The sequence below is a fragment of the Somniosus microcephalus genome, chromosome 8 (genome assembly GCF_052327205.1).
Source record: "Somniosus microcephalus isolate GS21.2 chromosome 8, FLI_Smic_1.0, whole genome shotgun sequence".
NCBI lineage: Eukaryota > Metazoa > Chordata > Chondrichthyes > Squaliformes > Somniosidae > Somniosus > Somniosus microcephalus.
Window position 1 is genome coordinate 30,967,493 of NC_140994.1, and position 22,714 is coordinate 30,990,206.

The 22,714-nt window shown below is 38.9% G+C and overlaps 1 protein-coding gene across 2 annotated transcripts in view; it reads right to left on the reverse strand.

The window, feature by feature from the left end:
* fhip2a (FHF complex subunit HOOK interacting protein 2) overlaps positions 1 to 22,714 on the reverse strand; it is a 79,711-nt gene that overhangs the window by 23,488 nt on the left and 33,509 nt on the right. The window contains exons 2-11 of one of the 2 annotated variants that reach the window (XM_085994427.1): positions 21,403 to 21,481; positions 18,222 to 18,391; positions 16,466 to 16,570; positions 15,329 to 15,451; positions 10,118 to 10,156; positions 8,280 to 8,618; positions 7,481 to 7,677; positions 4,260 to 4,374; positions 1,171 to 1,247; positions 564 to 753 (exon numbers count right to left, since the gene is read on the reverse strand). In XM_085994427.1, coding sequence (XP_085850553.1) covers positions 564 to 753; positions 1,171 to 1,247; positions 4,260 to 4,374; positions 7,481 to 7,677; positions 8,280 to 8,618; positions 10,118 to 10,156; positions 15,329 to 15,451; positions 16,466 to 16,570; positions 18,222 to 18,391; positions 21,403 to 21,481 — 1,434 coding nt within the window. The remainder of the gene's footprint in view (positions 1 to 563; positions 754 to 1,170; positions 1,248 to 4,259; positions 4,375 to 7,480; positions 7,678 to 8,279; positions 8,619 to 10,117; positions 10,157 to 15,328; positions 15,452 to 16,465; positions 16,571 to 18,221; positions 18,392 to 21,402; positions 21,482 to 22,714) is intronic. The other variant, XM_085994429.1, reaches the window with a different exon arrangement.

The window sequence follows — 22,714 nt, forward strand, 5'->3', positions numbered from 1 at the left end:
GTTGAAGTTCCAGTCTCCAACTTGGAGTATACAAATGTATGTATGTCATTTAACGTTTCACGACTGGATCATTCTATTCAAATACAAGCTTCAGTGTATTTCCACTGAATATTTGCAGCAAGTCCTTACGCACCAGTACTTCTCGATGCATTTATGAAGATATATTTCCTTTATGTGACTTAGTTGCACGTGAACCATGAAGGCTTTTCACTGCTTTTACACACATTAGTTAGTAGAATCCATTCTTTCCCCGATGAGAGCTGTTATTTTCAGCATGGGGAGGGTGAGCGAATTGTAGCCATGCATTTGCACCCTTAACTTTTCCAATTTTTTGTGTGTTATAGACACAAACACTATTGTGTCCATCATTCTAACTGAGTTGGGGTGTAGGAGATGGAACAAGTTAAATGACATTGGATTCTACTCCCTCGCCCAAATGGTCAAAGCTTTTTTCACAGGAAAAGAATTTCCACTGGAATGGTGAATACATTTAAAAAAGGAATATAGTTCTTTATTAAACACCTAAATGCAGTAAAGCAGATTTTGCACACATCAATATTCACCTCATCTGAGAGATGGTCACAGTGTTCTATAAGCCGATACCGCAGCTGGTGCTTATTGTCTCCGGGTGTTTCGGGCTGTCTCTGTTCTCCCAAGAGGAAGAGAACTAACTCTTGTAGCATTGCTTTCGACATGATCTGGCGGATGATGCGATTTAGCAGCGATATTGAGGTCAGAATACCAATCTCTGATCTACACACACAAAAAAAGAAGAAATTTTAAACACTTAATTATGCTAACTTTAAGGGCCAAAAAGAATTGTGGGATGCACCTGGAGAATAGGGTTCTTAGCTTCAGAACAGAGTGAGTTTAATAAATAGGAACTGTGGTACAGGTCAGCAACAGAACATCACATGCCCCCATTCACAGAACCTTCCACATTTTCTCTTGTGTATCCAACCTATCTCATTTGCCAGGAGTGGGAAGAGTCAGACCTCCACCTTCCCAAAGCCCAGCCACTCAATTGTTACAACATTCCCATTAATAAACTGCAGTGTCAATTGGTTTCAAGATTACAGAGATGCACTGAAAACTCTTTTATGCACTGCTTTACAAGACAGATGAAAGAAACCAGTGATACGAAGGGGTAAAAAAAATAAGCGAACTTACGTCTGAAGCAATTGCGGTTCCATAACTGGGACAAAGAATCTCTCTCGAATAGCCCTTGCCAAGGCAACTGCAGTGAGCTGTAAAACGAAGAGCAGCATAAATAATTATATCGATGATGGTTATTTATTCCCTATATCATAAAATATTCCAATTAAATGGCAACATCCACAAAACTCTAACTTCTGAATGTTAACATAAGAAAAAGGAACGACAAAGCAAGGAATTCTGGCTCACTGAAGCTAATTCTCTCATATCAAAACTCTGCCATTGAACCATCCAAATGCATCTTCAACTGCTCTGTATTTGTCTCAGCACTCTGCCTCGCAGTTTACTCCCAACATTTATCCTTCTCCGAGTACAGATATCATTCCTAATATATACCTGTTTTCACTAAACTCATGTTCTCTGGCCCTACCTTCTTGGCTTACTTTGAAGTAATATCTTGGTTTACCTTCTGAAGATTATTTAATATAGTTAAAAAAGGAATATATTTTCTCAGCTGCAGAAGTTAAGAGATCATTTTTTTTTACTTTTCACTATACCCTCTCTAATGCATGTAAACAAAAGAACATAAGTAGGAGCAGGAGTAGGCCATACGGCCCCTCGGGCCTGCTCCGCCATTCAATAGGATCATGGCTGATCCGAACCTAGACTCACGTCCACTTCCCTGCCCGCTCCCCATATTTTTGCTGCCTAGCAACCTGAAGTGAACATATTGCTGTACCAATGCATTGTCAAGACTTAACATAACCCCTGAAGACCTGTACTCCTCAGTTGTATGTATCCCAGCAATTTATTAGCAATTTTTAAATGACTTTTGCCACATTGTCTAAACATTAAAAATAATGAGTCAACAATTTCTCCCAGGTCTCTTTCCAAGTCTTCCTGTAGCAATTTAATTCTATTCAGTGCATATTCATGATGAGCAGTATACTTCACATTTATCAGCATTAAACTTTATTTGCCATTTGGCTGTACAATGTAAATTCCTCTTTCAACATCTTGTTGCATCCTTGGTTTCTATTTTAGTGCTGTTAGTAGATTTTACATTCATAGTTGTGTTCTGATATCTGGGTCATTAATCTGGATTAGGATGAACAGAGATCCAAGTATAGTCCTCAATATCTGCCAAAGTCTTCAATATCTGCAACCCCATCCAATTAAAAAAAAAACAATTATGCATTCAATCACAAGTATCACCCTAGGCTAACCACATTTAATGCAGCTGTGCCAGAATAACCTCTGAAGGGAGTATAACAATTCATTAAAGGGTATTAAGAGTTAGAAAAATGGCAAAGGTGTGTAGCAAAGGGTATTGAAAAGGTACAGAACACCAGTTCCAGTGATCCCCTTCCACTGCTGCAGACCATGTTTTGGCCTTAAATGGTCACACTAAGGTGCATACAGCTACCTTTTAGCAACAAAATAATACATTGAGTTACAAGGTAATGTTTAGGCTAATTAGAAGTCTCGTGTGGAACTTTGTCAAAATCTTTGACAATTCAAACTACATCATACGGAGTTCCACTATCTACCGTATCAATCAAACACACCGTCAAAGAAGTCAATTTGTCATTCAGAACCTAAATGCATGCAGGCTCCTTCGTATTATGTTGTTATATAACCTTTTCTTTTAACTATTTTAGAGTACAGGAAACTTTTTTTTAATCCGGCACCGACGGGACCGACGTGGTGCCGGTTCATCAAAAATTCCGGATAACCGAAAGCTATAGTAAAAGATAGGGAGAGCTGACAGCTCCGTATAAAGCAACAAACCCTGTTGCTTAGCAACAAGTGCAGAACAATGGCCACAAGTTCCAAGCGTCTCTGTAGCTTAGCAACAGCTGCAGCAACACCCTTGCACAGCAACAGACCGAGGAAGGCAAGTACAATATGAAGTAAAACTTACCTGAACCTACTCCTGAATTTTGCCGGTTTACCGAGATTTCCGGTTATTTAGGTGCCGGTAAATCGAAAGTTTCCCGTAGTTTCCATTATTTGACATGTTACTTGTAGATGTGGTGCTGCTCCTGTTAAGTCGGATGATGCACTGTTTTCGAAGGGCAGGAGCACTTTACCTTGTAACTCAGTGTATTATTTTGTTGCTAAAAGGTAGCTGTATGCACCTTAGTGTGACCATTTAAGGCCAAAACATGGTCTGCAGCAGTGGAAGGGGATCACTGGAACTGGTGTTCTGTACTTTTCAATACCCTTTGCTGCACACTCTTTTGCCATTTTTCTAACTCTTAATACCCTGTAATGAATTGTTATACTCCCTTCAGGTTGTTATTCTGGCACAGCTACATTAAATGTGGTTATTTAACACTTTGCCTGTCAATCATCTTCACATCAGTTGATTTGGTTAGATCAAAACAAAAATAAGATGTCTCATCCAGATTTTTTAATAAGGTGGGTTAACAGTGATTTAGCTCACCACCTTGGATATACAAATGCTTACATATTGTAAACATGTTATCAGAATTATGTTAATCAGCTGACTATTTTGATATGTATAGCATTTAAAAGAATTGAAGAATGAATATGGATGAGGAATAGTCATTCAGCCCATCAAACTGATTTCTTACTAATGTAAGAAGTCACACAACACCAGGTTATAGTCCAACAGTTTTATTTGAAATCACAAGCTTTCGGAGCGCCGCTCCTTCGTCAGGTGGATGAAGGAGCGGCGCTCCGAAAGCTTGTGATTTCAAATAAAACTGTTGGACTATAACCTGGTGTTGTGTGACTTCTTACATTTGTCCACCCCAGTCCAACACCGGCATCTCCACACCATGATTTCCTACTAGTTTATAACTCCCATTATAATACCCAGCTGGATTCAGTAGATCCCTCATACTTGTTTCTAGTACCCCAGGTTATTCCAAACAGTTGTCTCCAGAGTAACAATTAGTAAATGATGCATATTATATACGGTTTACTATAAGAGGGAACCCAATTGAAATTATTTCATTGTGCCCATGAAAACGTGTTCCAGACAAGCTTCAATCACAGACTGCACTGTACAAAAACGACAGCACAAAACATCAACTTTTCAACGATGAATTCACTTTTTGTTCTGTTGTTCAGACCTTGTGGGCTTCCTTAATCAGCTGGTCGCAGTAATCCAGCCAAGATAGGAAGGAGATGAGGGCACGCTTTCCTGGAAAAGCTGTGGCGTCTTCTTTATGGCTATAAGAATCTAACCTGTAATACAGAGAGTAAAAACAAAAATTAATTTGGACGAATTACCTATTTGCAGTGTGAAAATATTTAATACAGTTTAACTTTTAAAAGGATAGCACCATGCCACATTATATTCAGTGAACACCACAGTTAAATGGGTATTAAAGGGGGTTTACTATACATTTACCAAAGTATCAATGTCAAATTATTTAACATAACAATTTCCTACATTACAACAGTGACTACACTTTAAAACAACTTTATTGGCTGTAAAGTGCTTTGGGGTGCTCGGAGGTTGTGAAAGGCAAGTTCTTTCTTTTTATTTCTGATAAATTCAGTACTGAAAACATGCAGTTTGAATGCCTGAATCACAATATCATATTTTCAAACTGCTAACATTGGGCAATTCATTAAAAAGTTAATTTTTGTATAACTTTTCTATTACAAAAGCTAATATGGCAGGATCGTGAAATACTGAACCGTACTCAGATTTTACATTTATTGAAGGCATCCTACGCAAAGTCTCTCTGTGCCCCCAAAGGCTCCCTTAACACGTGATACCTGGCATTCGCTTCCTCACTCACACGCATACATAGCCCACCCCATTCTAGAATTTATTTCCCAAGACCTTCAGGGAGGAGAACTTCCCATTCCTACGGGGTCTGGTCTACATGTGATCCTGCACCCGAGTCAATGCCTCAATGTAACTGGGGTTGAGCACAAAATGTTCCTAGCCCATGTCGTCTACATCCCAAGAACAAAAGTTTTAAAAACAGTGCGCCATTCTCAGTGTCTTTGTCATTCAAATCTACACTCAATGCCTCCACGTGCAACAAAAGCAAGAGAAATGAAGCTGGGTATTCGAGGGGCTCAAGAAGGGTGAATCACAAAAGAAGATAGCAGTTGAATATGGTATCAGCAAGGCCACTGTATCAGACTGGAAAAACAACCATGCCAAAATAAAGGAATGGCATGGTAAAGTTGCCTCAAAAAAGGTAATTGTTTCAAGAAAGCCATGTATGCCTGATTAGAATACAAAGCTAGACAGTGCATTCTGTCTGTGGTTAATACAGGAGCAGAAAAGCAGCACAGCCATTAGTGGTCCATCCTACAGAAGTGAGGACAAGAGTCCAATAAGGCATTGAACTGTAGTCCAGAATTCATAGCCAAATCCAGATAGATTGAAAAAGTGCCATGATCTAGAATCAATCAAGGTACAGGCGGAGCAAAGTGCAGCTTACTATCCAAGCCTGTAGCATTGGATATATAAGCTACCAATCCAGCGATCACAAAATCTGTCAAGCTCCCAGCTCAAAAGAATCTTAACTTCAAATCCTCTCTCATTCACTACAAGGCACAGTCTGATGCTTTGATAAATGGCAAATTGTTCATAGATTGGTTTAATTCTCAGTTCATACTACTAGTTGAAGCAGAAACTGCCTGCCAATGGTACCTGATCGTGGACAACATTCCAGCCAAGAGTCAATATCTTCAGACAAGGGGGGGGGGGGGGGAGCGCAGTATAACACCTTTATGACGAATGCACATAAGAAAAAAATACTATTCCCTACTACTCTCTCAGTAGAGACTTTCAGTAAATGTTAAAGGGACACACTATTCCAGCACCTTTTGTTTTTGGAACAGGCTTGTTCCTTAAAACTTCACCTCCTGGCATCATTCTCTGAATGTCACTTCTGTTGCACAAGGTTAAGGGTAAAATAGAGGGGGGAAATCAGAGGCTTGGAGCAGGTGGGAAGGGAAAATGAACTGAGATTATTTATAATTAATCCAAGGGTTCAAATACTGCCTCTCATTAATGTGCCATCCAGGGTATTATACACCATAATGTCTACTGTTGCAGTAACTCACTGAAATAAAAGGGAAAATTGAAACTAAACAATTATAGGCATTCATTAATTTCAGCAAGTTTTAAATACAATTGAGTATGTAAAACATGCTGATAGGCCTTATCAAGTAAACCCCATGTAAATTTTCACCATTTCTCGACTAAAAGAGTTGACATCATATGCTGCATTTATACTGTAACTACCAGTCAGAGACCAGTAGCTGCAGTACGGGATCCAATTGGGAAGCGCACCATTTACATTGCCAGGCTCAAGCTGCAATTCATCTGTCCAGGAGAGAACTCTGCACATGTTGGTTACACGTGTACGTACAGCTTCTCTTCTTGATGCTGATGTTCAAGTGTTTAGAAGTCACAGGCAGCAGCATCCACACGTTCCAAACATTTAAATTAACCCAAGTGATTCAAGGGACTTCTGAAGCACTTTTTAAAACATAAGTTATACTCTGTGCAGTGGGAGGCTGCCTCCTGCACTGCTTCTCTCCAGTCAGATTAAACCCTAAGCATGGCTCAGTGTACGGCAACTTTAACATCGCCGCAAAGTAGAAATTGCTTTGCAGTGACACTGATGTTGTAGTGCCCTTGGACCTTTGTCTATGCTGTCTTTCAACTGATCGGCAGGAGATATGGGACAGCAGTCCACAATGTCCTTCTCACTGGGTGGACACAGCATCGGCTGGGCGCCAATACCTTGTGCTGTAGCTAGAATTGGAATTGCTGATTTGAAAGTGTGAACCAGCACACCATGAATACTTTGCAAAAAAAACCCTGGTTCACAGTTAGTTTTACTTCAACTGTACATTTTGCCTGAAGGTAAGGAAATTAAAAAAAAACTATGATTTACAGAAAAATCATGTTTAATCAAACTTTATGTTAAGTATTGTTCCTTTCCCCACCCACCCCAAACACTTAACATTTATCATGCTTTTCAGTATTGGAGGACGTCAGTACTCTCTACATTGTAATCACATTGCCGTATGCCACTATTTAACCCAACAGCAAGTACAATAGAGTGATTAATAAACTGAGAACTCAGTTCACTTTTTGTCTTGCCTACAGCCTGCCTACAATTGTAGCAGAGGTTTCAATGTTTCAAGAAACATAGCTCCATTTAGTAAACAAAGACACCTACTTTCAAGGATAATTATCATTGTGAACTGTCTATCTATATCTGTACAGTATTGTTTGCACCGACCAGTACAAGTTTTTTTGCAAATGTACCACTTAGAAAAACCATTGGAGTTACAATTATGTTCTACTTACCCCCAGTTGACTGACTCCAAAGATTCAATATCCATAGGGTCTATCGACTGTGGCAGCCCTCTATAAAGCGTGCCCAGTCTTTCTGTAAGCAACTGGCACAGAGAAGTGTTGTCAGTCAGGCACTTTGCAGCTGCTGGCTCTGGCAAACTAACCAGCAGCATTAGACCCTCAGATGCTTTAACAACAATTCGACCATCCTGAAATGCAAACAGGAAAAAAAGCTGGTTGGTGCTTTCAGTTCCGACAGAGAATACAGGTTCATATCATAATGAGGTGACCGTGTTAAGCTAGTTTTCCTGAATTGGCCATTAACAATCAAGTGTATTTGTATAGTAAACCTAATCTTATATCACTTTTAGCTCTTTATACATTTTCATTGTACAATTATTGTTGTATGCTTTCAAGAATACTGCACTAGATACAAGGCTATTAAGTAGCAGGTTTCTTCCAGCATCAACTATGCAAGTGGACTTCAGCAGCTTTTCCATAAGTTTTGTGGGTGCTAATTAATGTGTTCTTAAAAACATTAAACTAGAATGTTTAAGGAAGCAACTATGAACACCAAAATCTTACGACCGCTATTTTTCCCAAACTGTCTGGTACTCTATAGTAAATTCATTTTTCACTTCTTTTCATTACAATACCAAGACAGGTGCAGTAGTATACTGTATTTAGATATTTCTCTCACCTTGCTCCTAAAGTAGCACCATAAAAATCTGGCCCTGATCAAGTCAATAAAATTATACAACTGCAGCAGCAAATGAAAAGGGTCTACGTACACGTTTGAAAGTACACCTACCGGGCTTTTACTGAGATTTAGTAATGAATTCACCAGATTGTAATCTTGGTTTTGACAGTGATCAGAGGACCTTGCAGTGACTGTCTGTGGGGAAAGGGCCATCGTATTAAATGATGCAGATAGATCAGAACTGTGCTGAGACGAATCGCTGCTGCTGTCCAACGGGCTGATTACGGCTCGGCAGGTAGCATTGCAAAGTCCGGTACTACTGGTGTTGTCTTCAGGAGGTTGGGCCTGTTTGGTCTCTGATGATTTGTCTGCAGACATGACTGTTTTGTTTGAAACATCGACTACTGTTTGCCGTGGGCTGGCAACTCCTGGATTTCTTGGAGATTTGTTCTAGAAAAGGAAAACATTTGGTTTATAACAGTGTAAAGTTAAGGAAAAACCTGAGCAGCCCAGAAGAGTAATTAAGGCATTCTGGTTTCTTGATTCAATAATATACAAGCAAAACATTGGTCTGTTCAGGCAAGCTGCTAAGGATGAAAATTTGTGGAATTACCCTCACAGCACGAAAATATACTTTACATCAACTACCCACAGACCACATTGAAGGGAACAGATGTGGAAGGTTTTAGGGATAAGCTGTTCTATTTTTATCTATTAGACAGATGTGAATAGAAAAAGTAAAGATGTAGAGTGACAAGCCGTTTTTCTTGGTGACCGAACAAATTTTAGATGTTTTACAAGAAGCCTGGCTTTGAACAGGGGATCTTCATGAAGCATCTTTATTTCAAAGCCCCACTGAGAACATTAAAAAATATCATTTGTAAATCAGGTCATTTTACATTTGAATTAAAAAAAATGCATTTTTATGATCAAGTTGAAGGATAACAATACCGTGGGGAACTGAACACTTTTACATTTGGAACAGGATTCAAGCCGCAAGCAAACAGGAATGTGCAGCTGCAGTCTGCTCATCCCATGCATTTTGGAAATGGATGGGATCAGCGGAGTACCAGGTGTTTTAACTTCAAGGTTATATTAACCAAATATATGGAATTAGTTTATGCAGAGGGTTAGACTCGTGGTGCCAAGCTTTTGCCTCATAAGCACATACTGTGGAATCTTAGAAGCCATATAGAAATTTAAATCCATGTCGACATCAATTTTCATGCATCTCAAGCTAGTAATACGAAGATATCTTGGTGTTCTGATTTAGGTATTACCTACCAATAAGGCAACAGCACTAGAAACAGACCTATCCAAACATCCAGGCCCACAATATTCAAATAGGATAAATCAGCAAATAAGAAGTAAGCACAACTAGGACCGAGCTGCCTGGGGTTTAAGGTTCAGAATGACACAGCTCAGGGGCCGCAAGTTGGACACTGGCCATTCATCTCTGGAATCTGGGTCAAATCCAAACCAGACTGATGCAATGAAAGTCCCTGCTGTTTACTAGCCATAAGGGTTGCATGTGAAATATTGCCAAACTGCAGAATACAAATTTTATTCAAATTAAAAAAGCTAAATCACTTCTGTAGTATTTCAATTGTTAGAAAAGGTATTTTAATATTTCGTCATACTTGCTAGCTACAAAACTTTGCCCTTTCACTGAATATATTCATTCATTTAAAAATCTTCTATTATGATTTAAAGTTAGCTGTTAAGATTTATTTGTTTGGGTGTGACTGAGGTTGGACCTGGGCAAAAGCAAAAGGATTCAGAAATGGTAACAAATTAGCTAAACTGTGGGAAATATCAAAATATTGGAGGTTTATCCTTTCTGGGATTCACTTATCTCATGAGCTAAATAGTTAATTATGCTCTTTTACTGTGCCTAACTGCACTCCACACAAAGGAAGCCATGCAGTTACTGTAGCCTGGCTGCTCACCTGCATTCTGTAAGAGTGCAGGACAGGATCCCGGCTCACCTAGCAAACAGGGTTTAAGAGTAGGAAAATGAGACATGTTGGAAAATCTTAGAGATAGGACTTAATAAACGTCACAGTAGCGAACACTAAGGTTTTCCTGTATGAAGATCCTGTTTTAGTCCAAAGTGGAACCAAAGCACATTATTATGCAAAGGTCTCAACATCTTCCATTACCTGTTAAATACGTAAATTATTTCAACATTTCAAATGCCAATATTTAGAAAAGAGATATGTATATATAAAAAAGTGTTTTATAACATTATAAAGATACCATTTAGTATGTATAACAAGTAAAACATCTTACCAACTAATTGTCATATACCAGATTATACAGGTGCATATATATATTCCGCAAGGATTTTAGCAGTTGATATATAGAAATATAAACTTGCTTTTGTTGAACAAACTGCAGTGTTTGTAATGGTGTGGAGATGCCGGAGTTGGACTGGGGTGGACAAATCTAAGAAGTCACACAACACCAGGTTATAGTCCAACAGCTTTATTTGAAGTCACAAGCTTTCGGAGCGCTGCTCCTTCGCCAGGTGAAGTGGAGAGATGCATAAAGACATGGCTTATATAGTCAGAGAATAATGTCAGATGTTTACAGGTAATCTTTCTAACTGCCATTTATCACACCTCAGCAGAGAGATAATCACAGCAATCAAAGGTGTGAATGGTGTCATTCACCTTTGATTGCTGTGATTATCTCTCTGCCGAGGTGTGATAAATGGCAGTTAGAAAGATTACTTGTAAACATCTGACATTATTCTCTGACTATATAAGCCGTGTCTTTATGCATCTCTCCACTTCACCTGACGAAGGAGCAGCGCTCCGAAAGCTTGTGACTTCAAATAAAGCTGTTGGACTATAACCTGGTGTTGTGTGACTTCTTACATTTGCAGTGTTTGTAATATTGAAATAAAGATTTTTTTAAATTTAGCTGTTACAAATCTGTACTGAAGGATCAATGCAGGCTCGTCTGTCAGAGAGATGGGATCAAACTATGAGTGCACCTAAAGCAAAATCATGCAGTTCACAGTATTGACTTTGGTTTCAGTTAAGCTATGTCTTTGTCCTGGAAAGGTCAACATTGATTCTGTGGTGTAACATTTCATATATACAAAACAGAAAACAATTTTAAATGCAACCATGATGAATTCTGAAAACAAAAAAAAACAGATTTTACTAGCTGGAGAGCAATGCTTAGAAAAATTCTTCAAAGGGCACGGATAAAAATACTTGAAAGGTTCATTGAGAGCAAGCTGTTGTAAGAAGCTGTCCATTTTAAAGTATGGAATTTTCAAACATGCAGTTGTTTGTATTACAAAGAAGAATCTTTTTAGTTTCAGGACAATTTAGAATAAACATTTTACACAAGCACTATGTATTTTGATGTAACTCAAACAGAACGTTTCACAAAAACAGCTTGTGCTACTTTAAAAAAAATCTAATCCACATGGATTAGTGAATATTAAAACAGATCTGATTTTTAGGCAAGTTTGATCAGAGGTACTTGAGTAAAAATAAGTTAGTACCACCTGGGTGCAAATCTGAAGTCCTTTCCATGACCAGGAAATCCTCTGCACATGAACCAATTTGTACGGTAAAACTGCAATTTGGTTTGCTGAGAAGTAGGTTTTGCAAACTACAGTATAACTGTAGTCAAATATGCAGCAGTTTGTCATTTGATATCAGTTATCAGCTTAAAGAAGCAGCCTTACATAGGACAAGAATTTACATGTACTTCCTCCAACCTAATTGTATACTTTATCTGCCGCCCAGTTTTGTCTCCTCTACATTGGGAAGAGCAAATACAGATTAGCCGAGTGCTTCGCCAAACACCTCCGTTCTGTCTGCAAGCTCCACATCGCTTGCCACTTCACTTTTCTACTCCCACTCTGACTTATTCTTCTTTGGCCTTCTATACTATTCTAATGAAGTGCAACACAAGTTCAAGGAACAGTACTTTATCTATCTATTGGGCAGTCCGATGGCCTTAATGTTGACTTTAATAACTTCAGACCTTAACTATAGCTCCCACTTTCTTCATGGCAGGAGATGTTGGGATGGATATGTTGGCATTTTTGGAGGGGATGGGAAGTCAGACTGGTGCTTGGGTTTGGGCCCCTTCCATTGTAACAAAGAGCTGCACTTTTTATGTTGACCTTTTTCCTTCTCAGATTGTTAGATCCCGCTCCACTTTGCCAGCTCCTCCCGTTTACCTTACTTCCACCACCTCAGCTATTCACATGATCTGTATCTCTTATGTTGATAACACTACAACCATTTAACCATCTCGTTTTCCTTTTAAGCACTTTACAAACGATTCTACTTTCTCTTTTATGTGCGTGTTTTTCCCTTCTCTTATAATTTTTCCAACTTCTGATTAAGTATTACACCTGAAATATTAACTTTCTGTATCCTCACCAGAGCGTTTACAGCATGATTGTTTACAAACTTTGGGAGACTTAAAAAAAAAAAAAAAAAAAAAAAAAAAAAATTCTCAGAACATGAGCATTGCTGGCAAGGCTGGATTCATTGCTCTGACAAGGTGGTGGTTAGTCTTCTGGAGTAATTATGTTTTTATTACATAGTGCGTACAGCACAGAAACAGGCCATTCGGCCTAACAGGTCTGTGCCGGTGTTTATGCTCCACACGAGCCTCCGCCCCCCTTCTTCATCTAACCCCATCAATATATCCTTCTACTCCTTTCTCCCTCATGTGTTTATCTAGCTTCCCCTTAAATGCATCTATGCTGGCCACATCAACTACTCCCTATGGTAGCGAGTTCCACATTCTAACCACTCTCTGGGTAAACAAGTTTCCCCTGAATTCCCTACTGGATTTATTAGTGACTATCTTAGATTTTGTTGGATAATAACTTTGGGCGAATGAAGGAAACCAGGATGGAACGAGTTAATCAGGGTAACTGCAGAATTTGATGGCGTTTTGCTAGTGCTTTGTGATGCCACTGAGCGCACTATAACTGTGTGAAAGTTGAACATCATAATGTAGCTTTGGGCCATAATATTCTGAAATAGCTAATCAATGTTTTGGAATGTCTAAACAGATGGAACTGTATAAGAAAGTAGCCTATAGTGTGGAAATGCTTTTGTAAAATGCTGAGGTCTGTGGACATGTAGGTGTCCTAGACCTCAGCAGTTATCAGATAGGGAGAGAATATGCTGGGTGAAAGGTAATTGATGTTTATCAGTGCTAATTGTAAGGACATCAACAGCAAAAGGGCATCATCTCTTCAGACAAGTGTGATAAAGTTCATGGGAAAGCTGAGAAACCAAAGGGAGCTACAGCAGAGCCGACACATATCAGTGATAAGAAAGGGTATAAAGGGAGAAGGTCTGTAGGTAGATGGGGAGCTACACTAAATTTTCCACAACAGAAAGAAGCATAGCTCCCAGAAGAGAGGTGATCACTGTGTTCTGTTGATAAGGATGCCTCATAGCAGAAATGTTACACAGTGTTCTCTTACTGTTATGGTCATGCTGCTGCTTTGTTGGTACTTGAAGTCTGTACTTGATAAAAAATCAAATAATTAAAAATATATACATTTGCAGTTGCGCCTAATTTAACAGGCCAGAACAAAAATATTTAGCAACATGGTACATGTCATTTTGCGAGCAGTTTTTACAACTGACTGGCTTGCTTAGCCACTTCAGAGGGCATTAAGAGTCAACCATGTACAGGAAACTTTTTTTTATCCGGCACGGACGGGACTGACGTGGTGCCGGTTCATCAAAAATTCCGGATAACCGAACGCTATAGTAAAAGATAGGGAGAGCTGACAGCTCCGTATAAAGCAACAAACCCTGTTGCTTAGCAACAACTGTAGAACAATGGCCTCAAGTTTCAAGCGTCTCTGTAGCTTAGCAACAGCTGCAGCCACACCCTTGCACAGCACAGATGGAAGGCGGCAAATACAATATGAAGTAAAACCTTCTCCTGAATTTTGCCGGTTAACCGAGATTTCCGGTTATTTAGGTGCCGGTAAATCGAAAGTTTCCTGTACTGTAGGACATACAGGAGAGTGGTAGGGATAGCAGATTCTCTTTCCTGTAGGAAGGATATTAATGAACCAATTAGGTTTTTACGACAGTAACTTTCGTGCCAGCCAACAAATGACCAGATTTATTGAATTCAATGTCGCAACCGCGGTGGGATTTATACTCACAACTTCTGAGTTGCTTGTTCAGCACCAGAACCACTATGATACCCTATCCTATTTGGAACCTTTGCCCAGAACATCAATGACAATTTAACTGCATACTTAATAGGAAATATACTTATTACTTGAGTAAGATAGCCTAAATAATTAATGTATCACACATGCATTAAAACATATAACTTATTGGGAAATAGAGGCATCAGTCACAGTTTTTCCATTAGTGTCTTTTTCTGGTCAATAACACCATTACATCAGTTATTTAAGAAATCAAGTAATCAAAAAGGCAAATGGAATGTTGGCCTTTATTGCAAGGGGGCTAGAGTATAAAAGCAGGGAAGTCCTGCTACACTGTACAGGGTTGGTGAGACCACACCTTGAGTACTGCGTAGTTTTGGTCTCCTTATTTAAGGAAGGATATACTTGCATTGGAGGCAGTTCAGAGACGATTCACTAGGTTAATTCCAGAGATGAGGGGGTTGACTTATGAGGAAAGGTTGAGCAGGTTGGGCCTATACTCATTGGAATTTAGAAGAATGAGGGGTGATCTTATTGAAACATAGAAGATACCGAGGGGGCTCGACAAGGTAGATGCAGAGAGGATGTTTCCCCTCGTGGGGAAATCTAGAACGCAGGGCACAGTTTCAGAATAAAGGGTCGCCCTTTTAGAACTGAGATGAGGAAGAATTTCTTCTCTCAGAGGGTCGTAAATCTGTGGAATTCTCTGCCCCACAGAGCCATGGAGGCTGGGTCATTACATTTAAGGTGGAGCTAGACAGATGTTTGCAAGATAAGGGAGTGAAGGGTTATGGGGAGCGGGCTTTGAGCCCAAGACCAGCCACGATCTTATTGAATGGCGGAGCAGGCTCGAGGGGCCAAGTGGCCTAATCCTGCTCCTATTTCTCATGTTCTTAAAGATAATAAAAAGAACCGAAGAAATGTGCAATAATTATACAGCTTTATGCAAATGGTTACAGCAGGATATACATACCTCTAGAAAAAAGTTGACCAAATAGGGATCCTGTTTCAATTTTGCACAGACTATACAGAGAAATTGTATTTCTTCATTTTCTGTGGGGGCAGCAAGAACTTCACCACAAAGTCGAATTAATTTCTATGAGGAAAAAAAATGTGGCAAAAAAGTAGAATATTTAAAAACACAAACTTAAAAAAAAAATTTTTTTTTTGTATGTTTGCACTAAATAACATGGTACTGATCCATATGGACAACGGATATCCTAGATTCAATCTCTGGAATGTTCTTAGTTAGCCAATTTCAGTCAATATGGCAGTGAAAAATCTCAGTTAGCCAAAGTGAAAAATGCTCAAAAATGAACTAATTTATCTCAATGTTAGTTTATGCCAGCATAATGGAAAGTGGGTTTCAGTTTCTAAGTCCCTCTCCTTTTTCCATAACACTCCAATCTTTAATGCAATAATTCATGCTGATGTACAGTTCCACGAGTGCCTTGATGAAGGAGTCATTCGCCAAGCGCAAGTCTGACCAGCTAAGACCAGGGGTTGTTCAAGAGGCACAGAGGCATACTGTTCTGCAGGTGCTGCCCATTTTCTAGTACTCCTCCCAAGTGGATATTCGTCACGTGAGTCTAGGCTGTAGGAGACATCACAATAGACTTTGTACCAGTGCTCAACTGACCTCCACAAAAGTACACCTTGCAGTACGGGTCACTGGATAACAAACAGGAGCAGGAACCCCAGCAATTTTTCCTGCCCTAGTCTAGGATATTATGGCCACTTCCATGCCCCAACTGCTACACAGATAATGGCCACCTAGCTCATCATAGAATGGGTCCAAACTTGAGACCTTCCTTATTTGTATGGCTTAGCTTGGCGCTAGAAAAAGCAATTACTCGCCAAGCCAAGGGGTAGCTGGAGTTGCTTCTTTGTAAGATAATAGATAAAAATGAAGACATAATTCTTCGAATTAAGAGCGACTGCTAACCATTTCATAAGTTTTGTTTTATAATATTCTGCATTCAAACTAGACGTATTTGCCAAGGTTACATCACAGAAAGCATGCATTTGTACAATTCCAAAAGATATTTAGCACATCACTGTGGCAGAAATTTGCATCTCTCACTTTTAGATGGTGGTAAAGAGATCATACCTGGACGGGTCTGTGGACATTTATGTGTGGGAGCAGGGGTTGTTTGATCCTTCCTAGTAATTTTGTATAGAAAATCAGGACCTGTTGCTTCATTCCTGGCGGGCACTACAAACAACACAGAAGAAAGCAACAATGAAAAATTTAAGGCACTATAGGAAAAATGAAATTCAACCAAATGATTCAAGTTCCATAATATAAGCAACTGCTTAGTTACAGCGTAGAATGCACACACAGTTAACTGGAATGGACACTGACTTTGCTTTTTTCAATACTTGGGTCAATGGTATAATTTTTTTAATTGATAATACTGTGTCAACATTTTTTTTAATAAAGACTCTGCATCAGCCTAGTTCTTCAATATTTCAATCCCGATTTTGGCAATTCTATTTCCAATAATGCTGACACTCAGACACTTTTCAATGATGCAAAGAGCATTCTGGGACCTCGTAACATAAAACATGCATGATACAACTGGCATTCTGTCCCTCTTGCCCATGCCTCCTGCTCATTGACTTATGGAGAAGGCCTGATTTATGCTCATGATGACTATAGAAATTGTGCATGTATATGTGCAAATGTTAGAATTTAGAAAGGGAAAAAAATATTAAATTTATTTTAAAAAAAACACAACTTTGAGGGCTTATTTAAAATCACCCTGCAGTAAAAATATTTCAGTGCTGTCTAAGTAGGTCACATTGTTATAAATTCAAGTATGCAAAGTAACAATTTATAATAATGATGATGAATAGATACAAAACATCAAAGCCATTTTAGCATGTAACATTTTTGGCATCACTTGAAGTAGATTTTATTTTAGATTCATAGTTGGTGCTCACTAACAAAATAACTAAGCTGAAGGCTTATGCTAGTCATTTTATTGGTCAGGAAAGATCAGTGCTTACAATCTAATTCCGTATAGAATACATGCACTTTAACTAGAACAGACTACGGCTCTGCATTTTCAGTGCTTAGCGCTCTTTGGGTCACTGGCATAAGTTTGGTTTGATAACACCGGCACATCTTTTCAAAACAGGTGAACTAGGACCAAATATCATGACAAACTTTGGCAGCCAATTTGAGCACAGCAAGCTCCCACAAACAACAATGAGATAAATGGCAAGTTAATCTGTTTTTGGAGGTGCTGATTGAGGGATAATTGTTGACCAGGACACCGGAACTCCCGTGCTCTTCTACGAATAGTGCCATGGAATCATCTTACGGCCCAACAGTTAAACAGCTCGGTTACCACCCAAATACTTCCTCCCTCTCAGTGGGTGTAGCTGAGTTTTTTTGAATGAACTGATGGTTTGACACTGAAATCCACATGTTCAATTATTGTGGTTGGATGCCACAAGTTTCTGAAGGTGCGCACCCATTCTGATTTAGATGTTATCTTGGATAGTTAGAATAGCAAATTAAGTGTTGGAATTGCTTAGAAATTAACTTAATTTCAGTGTTACAAAATACTACATCCAGTCTGTCTTTTCAATGTCCTGAGTAAGCCTAAGTTACATTTATAAGAGGAGAAATACTGACCAGAATTTTAATAAAAATAGTCAACATAATTAAAAATTACACTGGGTAAGTCAAATCCAAAATGGCTATTCATAATCTATATTTTTACTTTTAGCCAATACGCAGTTGCCTGGTCAACGATTCATTACACAGAATGTCTTTCAAAAGTTTTGAAGCCCTGCAATACTATTCAGTATGATTGATTAAAAGGAAAAATTCAGCATTAGTACTTAAAACATACATCAGCTTTTCCCAATGTGTACAGAGTCTCCAAAATCTTGTGATGCAGTAAGTATTCCATACAAGGCCCGGTCTCCCCAGATTCCCTTTCATGTTCCTCTTGAACCAAAATATCCAGCATCTGATCCAGATGTGATGGGATGTTTGTATCTGTTACTGGAGCTTTATCATCTGTCAAGAAAACAGGCACATTAACAGTTCATGTTTTACAGTTCACAAGTTACCATGACTTTTTTTTTTTAAATGAACGTCTAATCAAATAGCAAAGATCAAGCTTTAATGAAGCTTGGTACTTACCTTTGATGTAGTCTTCCTCAATCTTTATATATATGTTAAATATTATATCCAACTGGGGTTAGGAAGTGGGGATAGGGGAAAGTCACAGAAATAGTATAGTGACTTGTTCCAAGTTTTATTCACTATAGACTCAAGAGCCCAGAGACCCCCTCCTAGTCGTGCGCCACACATGAACTATGGCTCCAGAGGACATCCAGGTTCTTTAATGAAGGCAACCACTGGAAACACTCGCTTAGCAAACAAAAATATACATATCAAAAATTAAATAATGTCCACGTGCTCAAAATCAGAGCTACGCACAATGGAGGAGAAGGCCAGCTGTTGATATAGACGACAAACTACATTCAAAGAATGAGGATGATAAAACAGCTAATCCAACTCTCCACTTCTGTTTATCTGCCAAATACAATGGGATTATGCCACGATGGTGCCCAAAATGGGGAAAACTGTCAATGATTTGATGCTGGAAGGACCGATGCACCAAAAATAGCATCATCTTTAGGTACCAAGCCTAGGCAAGAGTCTTTAGTAAAAGCATGTGAATTTTGCCCCACATGGCCATTTTATAAATGAAGCTTAGGGACAACATTAGTTTTTGAACTTGAAGATGTTGACCTGTCAGTCTATAACAAAGACAGAGAATATCATAATCTAGTGATACTTTTAGTAATAGGTAGCTAAAAGTTTAATTGTCAAATGAAAGCAACAATTGACTGGACCTGAAATAATGCTACAGCTCCAAATGACATCTACACAGCTTAACCTGCATTCAACTTCTAAGGGAAGCAAGGACAAAAAAAAAAATTACCTTTAATCAACAATCCCATTGGCAAGGCCCAAGGACAGGACGTGGAAAACATGATGCCTAGTGCAAATACATACTGGGACACTTCCAAGAATAAAAACAAAGTGCTGCACCGTGGAGTAATGCATATCATTGCCAAAACGTCAACCATCTCTAGACGAGACCGTGCCAGAGCTAAAGTTAGAATTCAACCAACTGATTCTGAAGCAGGAAAGTCTCAAACCTTTTCTTTTGGGAGAACACTGTCACATTGCTGCTGCTGCTGACTATAGAAAAGAACTGTGAACTAACCTGTATCCACAGTGCTTGTGCAACATGGGAATGGGGAAAGGTTACTTGGCTCTTATGATTTTCATTTAAAATTTGTGCAAGGCATACTGTGCCTATGACTGTCCTCACTGCATGTCAAGCCTGTCTTAGGTATGAGCAAAATCCCATCGTTAAGGACCATTTTATAAAAGCTGTTTAATAGAAAAAAAGCCACCTCAAGAGTTCATACATCAATTAGACTAGGAATTATGTTAGCATTGGTTAGGCACTAAATTTGCCCTTGTTGTGGCTAAAATGTAGTTCTCATAAAGCAAGATTTGAACTTTTAATTTAATTAAACATACATACAAGATGCATTTTGTAATTCAGGATTAGTATGCTGACCATTTTTGACAGAACATTCAAAACTTTTGCTGACACTGACAAATTTGAATTAGAAAACAAGTCAGGAACAGCTCATTAAAGAACTGAACTAGGACACATTAGGGGAAAAAATGGTCAAAAGCAATAAATGATTCTCTCCACTTAAATACCATGTATTCACAACAGCCAAAATTTGTCATTTGCACTCCTGATGTCTATGGCAACTTTGAAAACTGAGCAGGAACTCTTGGGCACTACTCACCCAGACAGGCAGGTGAATTTCACAAATTTCACAAACATGGAAATGGAGCCAAGAAAAAACCAAAACATTGGTTACGGTACCCTAACCTAGAACAAGTGATTTGGCATGGCGAAAATTTTTAATAATCATGGTTGCAAGGTTGAAATTACAAAAATGATGGGCAGTTGAAGATATCCTCTTCCACACACCACCCCCCCGCCCCCAGCTGTTGATCAGTGTTGGTCAATTTCTCTCCTCACCACCAAATCAATTTCAATTACCAGTGCTCTGCTTCTCTTCATTCAACTAACCCTGCAGGACATTTCCAGCTGGTTACTGAATTAGCTGCTCTTAGTCAGCAAGCATTCAGTTCTGCTCGCTAGCACTGTTTAAAATCAGAGTCTGAACAAAAGTGCTGAACGAAGCGGACCGGACTGCTTGACAACTGTTAAGATCAGTTGCTCTTAAAGACTTCACACACACTCCGATCTGCTCACCAGCACCTGAATTCAAATTCTACTTTTAAATAATGCCAGTGAGCTTGAGCACTTGCTGACTGAGGCTAGCTGATACAGTAATCAATTGCAAATTTCCTGCTGTGTTAGGTGGGCAGAATATGGGTACAGGAAACTTTTGTTTAACCGGAGGTTAAAAGTCCAGAAAGCTCTCTCTACCGGCAAAATTCAGGAGCCGTTTTTTATAAGTTTTTTTTTACTTCTCGTTGCTTTTTTTCCCCCCCCGTCAGGCTCTGCAAGGTCTGTAGCTAAGCAACAGCTTCAGCTAGAGATGCTTGCAGCTGCAGCCGACTGTTTTGAAGCTGTTGCTAAGCAACAGGGTTTGTTGATTCACACGGAGCTGAAAAGCTCTATGTTTTAACATTGCCGCTGGTTTATACGGCAGTTTTGATCTAACGGCACCAGCTCAGTCCTGTCAGTGCCGGATACCAGAAAGTTTCCTGTACTTTCATAGATTCTCCTGATTAAAATTAAAAAGGAGAAACTGTGCAGGAAAGTTGCACTGGGAGGTCATGGAACTTATGTCACACGGTCTCCAATCATTTGCCTCATCAATTACTGCTTCTGTTCAGACTCAGGCCATCAACAAATTAGATACACAAGGTTTTTCGTGTACTGCAATTCATGAAAACAGTTTTGCTGTCACAGGATAAAACAAATCAATTAAAAAATAAATTAGAAAGACCCCTACCTGATGTTTCAATGTAATAATTGGTAATGGCTTTCCAATGATACACAAAGTCTTCTTGTAGTGGAAGGGAAGGAGCCAGCTGCAAAATTCAAAACAGAAATGATAACAGCAGTTTAGACTTGTTGGAAATTAAAGCTTTGATGAATAATACTTTCACTGGTGTATGTAATTAAACTAGGTGTAAACGCCTTTATGAATCACATACTGCAGCTTTAGAATGGAGACAAAAACAAAGGTTGAAGAAATTCACACAATATTTAGGAAATTGACAGTGACAGATCACTGGCTTACTGTATTAAAGTGAAATATTATCCAAACTAAGAGCAATTGACGTTTCTCAGCTGTCAGTGGAAAATATATACCAGGTTTTTATTTATATGTCATATCAAATCTAATTTTTCACAAAAATATACTTCATATGGTTTACCAAATGCAAATCCCATCCCCTCTGCTGTGTTCAGGTTTTCATTTCTGCTGAGGAGTGAATATTACACTTTCCAGATGGATGCCATTTCATCTGAATAACCACTATTTTACACACTGACCAATAGCAGACTCTGAATATTCCACATCTAGATCTAAAATAAAAGACTGGCGAATTTACCTCAGGATCTCAAATTATTTCGACATGTAAACCGTGGTACATAAAAACAAGTCTTTGATCATCTCATAGCAAGTTAACTTTTTTTCATCTTGGAGCAATTACATTTTTCAGAACTGAACCTGACGTTTAAACCTATTCCGTTTAATGCTTGGTCAAGTTTCTTCTTAGTGTATTACTTGGCATGTGTTATTTAACCTTATAGAAGTGTGTGTGCAGTCCTTGGACCATTATTGCAATAATTACGACTGTTATCCCCACATGTTGGAAAGTTAACAGTTAAAACCCAACAAACTAATTAATTTCAATAAATAGCTGATCTCCTGTGGCGTTATAATATACAATGTTAAAATGATAAGAGTGTATTACTGTGCAACGCATATTATTCTACTGGCAAAGTGGATCTGTATGTAACATCACCTTTTAAGGCCACAAAATCTAATTGAAATAACTAAACACAGCCTGAGGTCAATCAAAATGTAATTGTTGTTTGATAGCAAAATACTGCAGATGCTGGAAATCCAAAATAACAGAAAGTGCTGGAAAAACTCAGCAGGCCAGGCAACATCCGTGGAGAGAGAAATAGAGTCAACGTTTCGAGTCAAACTCTTTGTCAAGACTAATTGTTGTTTGTTGAGGGAAGGTTGCAGAATGGAAAATGGTTGTAAGTTTCTGGTTCCAGGACATTAAAAACACCACGAAATGACTGCC